This window comes from Priapulus caudatus, unplaced genomic scaffold (genome assembly GCF_000485595.1).
Source record: "Priapulus caudatus unplaced genomic scaffold, Priapulus_caudatus-5.0.1 Scaffold98, whole genome shotgun sequence".
In the NCBI taxonomy this organism is placed as follows: domain Eukaryota; kingdom Metazoa; phylum Priapulida; class Priapulimorpha; order Priapulimorphida; family Priapulidae; genus Priapulus; species Priapulus caudatus.
Window position 1 is genome coordinate 248,249 of NW_014577159.1, and position 4,988 is coordinate 253,236.

At 42.1% G+C, this 4,988-nt stretch overlaps 1 protein-coding gene across 1 annotated transcript in view; it reads left to right on the plus strand.

Annotated features, from left to right (window-relative positions):
- Window positions 1-4,988, plus strand: part of LOC106805051 — a 25,160-nt gene that overhangs the window by 5,452 nt on the left and 14,720 nt on the right. Inside the window, exon 2 of the mRNA XM_014806524.1 lies at window positions 732-1,191. Within this exon, the coding sequence (XP_014662010.1) occupies window positions 732-1,191 (460 nt within the window). The remainder of the gene's footprint in view (window positions 1-731; window positions 1,192-4,988) is intronic.

Here is a 4,988-nt window from a genome sequence, read left to right on the forward strand (position 1 = left end):
AGAGAGAGAGAGAGAGAGAGAGAGAGAGAGAGAGAGAGAGAGAGAGAGAGAGAGGGAGAGAGAGAGAGAGAGAGAGAGGGAGGCTCAGGGAGCAATACTAATGGTTAGTCAACAGCGTTCATCCAAATAGCATTGACGCGACTTTTTTTTACTTCACATGAAGATTATTAAATCTTCTATTTCTCAGCTGGCTAGGTGCCAGATTCTCTCTTGGTTAAAAAAGGGTAGTTATTTTCAGAAACTGGTTAAGAAGTGTTGTTATAGACATATTAATTCGGTTACATGGGCTGCTGCTTAGCAGTTAGCAAATTGGCATTGTAACGGAAACATTAATCATGCCAATCCAATTATGTGATTTTATATTGCCAACGGCACATCCTGAGATTTCCTTATTCTATTAGTCATAATTAAACTCACAAAAACAGGGGAATTCTATTATTTCCCCATGGTAAAGTTGCTAATTAGTAGCAAAAGTAAAAGTAAAAAGATTCGTTCGAATGCTATAGCATCGACATAAGTTTTCATCTGCTGTTGCAATGGTGAATGTTTTACCTTCAGAACGTCTTCATTAGCAATTGGTGGAGGGAGTTCGCCTTGTTGCTTGTGTGCATGAGCAAGTCATTGTGATTAATTTGTTGTGCTCTTCTCGGACGCACGTTGTAATACCAACTAATTCAATCACCGAGTATTCGTTTTTGATATAAAAGTATTCCATTTTGCCATTTTTTTAGGAATTTCAATCCGATGTAAGAACCTTAAGAAGCAAGAAAAGGTTTGAGACTGGCAACCCAGTACCCTTAAGAGAAGCCCCTCTGAGGGAGAAGCTCAGAAAGGGTCGACAGAGCCCGCCGAAAGACAAGGAGGAAGACGAGACGCCACCAAAAGAACAAGATAAGCAGAAGAGCAGCAGTTCTTCTCCCACGTGCAGAAACTTGGCAAGAGTGACCTACTCCAGAGAAGAAAGAAGCCTAATTCATTCAAAGGGTAAGGAGAGGGACGGCGAATCGCAGGCGAGGGAGAACCCAGCAGAAGCAGCCGAGGAGACGGCGAGGGAGGGTCACCGTGGAGGAGCGGCGAGGGAAGGTTTAGGGACCAGCGGCAGGGAGGCAGCGATGCGAGAGAGGAACAGCAGGATGAGTAGAAAGGTTCTAGCAGGAAGCTCCCCGGCCAAGGCCCAACAATCGATGACAGGTACTACACTTATCATTCTTATCGTTCAGGTGAGCGGTCCCATAACTGCTTCTATCGAACCAACGACTTCCGCATTATGCAACATATTCGTAAAATCTCTTCCCGCTCCACATTTCACAATACCTCAACCCTTCCCCCCTCCCGGCACATCCCACCTCCGCTTTGAATAGCCCCTCCTCTCCTCCCCATCTTTAATAGTGTATCAGTCCACTCCCTCCCACCTCATCAGCTTCCCTTTACATCTCACAGCGCTTCCACATACACCTCCCTCCTCAACTCACAGCGCAGGTTTTACGGCTCCCTGGTCAGAGTGCCAGGAAAAGTTCAGTGTTGGATCAATACAAAACTAATTTTAACGTGGACTTGTTGCTCGTGGCTTTGTCTTTGTAGAACATCCTCCGAATGAGGTTTGCGTGATTAGTGGCTACACGACCGTAGGCAGCATTAGTCGCGTGTGTGCTATAAATAAATATATAAATATCAATATATAGGCCTGCTAGCAGTCGTAGTGCGTCAATTTGTCGCGGTAACCCTTTGGTATTAAGTGCAGCTGTAGGCCCACTGAGCTGAAATCATGCGATACAATCTTTCCATTTATGTTTCGCTCCCGTCTTTCCGTATAACAGTAGTTAGCTAGACGCACATCAAGAATATCTGGTTATCGTGATTCTGGTTATTCGTTGTGTATACTCAACCAGCTAGCACACAGTCATGAGCATTTAACTGACACGTGCTTAATGTCTACTTTAGCTATAGGTAAGATGTTACAAAACAACCCTACAAGATAGGAATAACTGTGAAATACTGTAACTTAACTTGTGCTACCTGTGTTTAACTTTCGATAATAGATTGATACAAATTTTTTTAGCCACGCAAATTCGATCATATTGCTGATGTCTATTGCCTCTAGTAAACACCAGTGTTTCCCCTGCATTGACATGAGCGAGGCGCGTCGCCTCGCTCAAACTCTCAGCCGTCACACAGAAATTTGTCCAAAACACCGCCTCGCTGACTAAAATCACTGTTCTTCCATCAGTAAACTCCACTTTATTGAACTAAAATCGAAATAATAGCTTAAAAGTTATAATGCACCAAATTGCACCATTTTTTTCTAAAAAATTTCGGGGGGCATGCCCCCGGACCACCCTAGCTGGGGGAGCACCTACGGTGCTCGCTTTGCTAGGACCTCGAAACGCGCAAACTCAACACACGTAAAATTGACCACCTCACGGACCTTTTTGGCCAGGGGAAACAGTTAACACTGTACATACACAATATTTTAATAAATCAATGAGCTACCACAAACACATCCAAAGTTTATAAAGTTGGTTGGAGTGAGTTAATTTTAGTATCAGATATCAAAACCTTTTGTAATTTAATGGCCTATCGTATTAAGTTCTTGGCCCATGTAGACCTATAATTTTATTGGTATATTTGGCAAATATATATAAATATTATAATATATAATATCAGTGGCGTTGATATAATAATGATGCTCGTACGCCATTTAATTGTGCCAATTAGAAATTCTGACAACATATCAAGCAATACAATGTTCAAGGAATACTCTCTTCCACGTGTAGTTGACCTATAGCCTACGTGTAAATAGTGTGAAGCTAAGGTACGTGTTATATCACATGGCTGTCTCAGAAGCCTGCATGTATAATCCGAGCAAGTCTGTGAACTAATACATGTTTGTTTTATATGCGCAATGGTTGTTTCTGATGCTGCATGTATAGTACGCGAACAGTGAATAGTTTTAAGACTTACTATTCATCATTGAAGGTTTTTACAGTTGTCACCCGGGCACCGTAAATCCTGTAAAATGCAAATAATCGTTTCGCTGTCATTTTACTTACTATTTGTCATTTTCATGGCTGCATTTAACATGCGTGCATAAGTTATGGCGGCTGCCTCCGTTGCACAATGAAACAGTGCGTGAGTTCAGAAGTCATATATACCCCTGCCATGTTGCATCCATGCAAGTGCGTATTAATCAAACGAGACTTTGTCGTTGAGCTAACTTCGGCTGGTGCGCGTGCGCCTTTATCCGATTTCACCAAGAACTGTTTACTCTCCGTTCTGGCTGGTGTCAATATATCATCAGATCAGTCGTATCCAATCAGAACACAGTTGCTATGGCAACAACTGATTGCGTTTTATTGCCAATTAATGGGTTACTACTTTTCGCTCCGACCCTCCCTGATATAATATTTGCAAGTTCTGCAAATGTAATTGTGGATTCCATTATCTTTGCCGTGGGCGGGCATGCATATCGTCGTCAGCGAAGATTTCTCGCTCTTTCAGCCGCAGTAAAAGTGGATAGAATATCAATGATGGGACACAGTAAAATGATAATCATTAATTGATGTGTATACAAGCACGCGCGCACACACACAGGCAATTGATGGTAATATAGTGCAGTGTGGTTTTCTCCTCAGTCCGCGGCCAGAAAATGACAAGTTCAAATGCATTAGTTAAATTGGGGTGACAGCGAGAGAGTCTGCGATTCGTGCGAGACGAGAAGCGGTGTTGTTTTATCATTGCTGTCGGTAACTCCTGCAACTTGCATGGGTGCGATCTGTGTCCAATTATTCATGGATTACAACTGCGGAAACCTCTGGTCGAATGTGGCGCCTCCTGGTGCCCGAATCTCACGATATCTCTTTGCATGATTTTCTGTTCTTTTTTTTTCGTCCGCTATAGTTGGCTGGCAGGTGTCCGTCAACGCATAGAGTTCTATTTGTTTACAACTATTCCAGAAGAAAATTCATGGTAGCAGCGTGTGTTTTCAGTGAGTGAAGTACGTGTGGTATGAATGAACTGAGGTGGGTATAGAAAGTTTAACGAACTTTCAACTCTCCCTTGCTCTCAAGAAGAGAGTGTATCAAAGCGAGTCGGGGTCCGTAGTCTAAAGTTCAAAACTAAAGCCATACGTTGATGTGTACTCAGCTGGAGGTCTAACTAATTTCCGATAAATTCAAATCTGAAACTGAAAAATTGTTTTTGATTATTTGAATCATTTTTGATTTAATTCACGAGTTAGAATTATTCACCAATGGTACCCTGCTCAGTATGTGAAGAATAACTATATTTGATAGCGTATAATTATGAGTGCATATATGTTGGTTCTTATCTATTTTGGCAATTGATGTCTTTGCTTTAAATTAATGCGATTCCGTGTCATTCACTGGTTGCTGTAGGAATGATTTAACTTGTGGACGGACTGGAATTTAGAGTATAGAAAATGTTTCTAGTCGTAAAACACGTGATAGTCACTAGTATAATTGGTTTTGGCATCACCTATGTGTGCTCCTGCATTCATTCTTCAAGCAGCCTAACCACGGTAGCAGCTCACACCCAGACGCGTTCGTTATAATGTTCCTGCCTTCCTGCGTGTATATTAATTTTACCCTTTACTGCCTAAACTAGCAACTATGAACCGCCGCCTTAGTTTCAATGTTATGACCTTACTATAATATATGTGTACGTTGACCTCTGCTGCCTAAACTACGCTAGCAACTATGAACCGCCGCCTTAGTTTCAATGTTATGACCTTACTATATGTGTACGTTGACCTCTACTGCCTAAACTACGCTAGCAACTATGAACCGTCGCCTTAGTTTCAATGTTATGGTCTGACTATATGTGTACGTTGACCTCTACTGCCTAAACTACGCTAGCAACTATGAACCGCCGCCTTAGTTTCAATGGTAAGACTCTACTATGTGTGTACGTTGACCTCTACTGCCTAAACTACGCTAGCAACTATGAACCGCCGCCTTAGTTTCAATGGT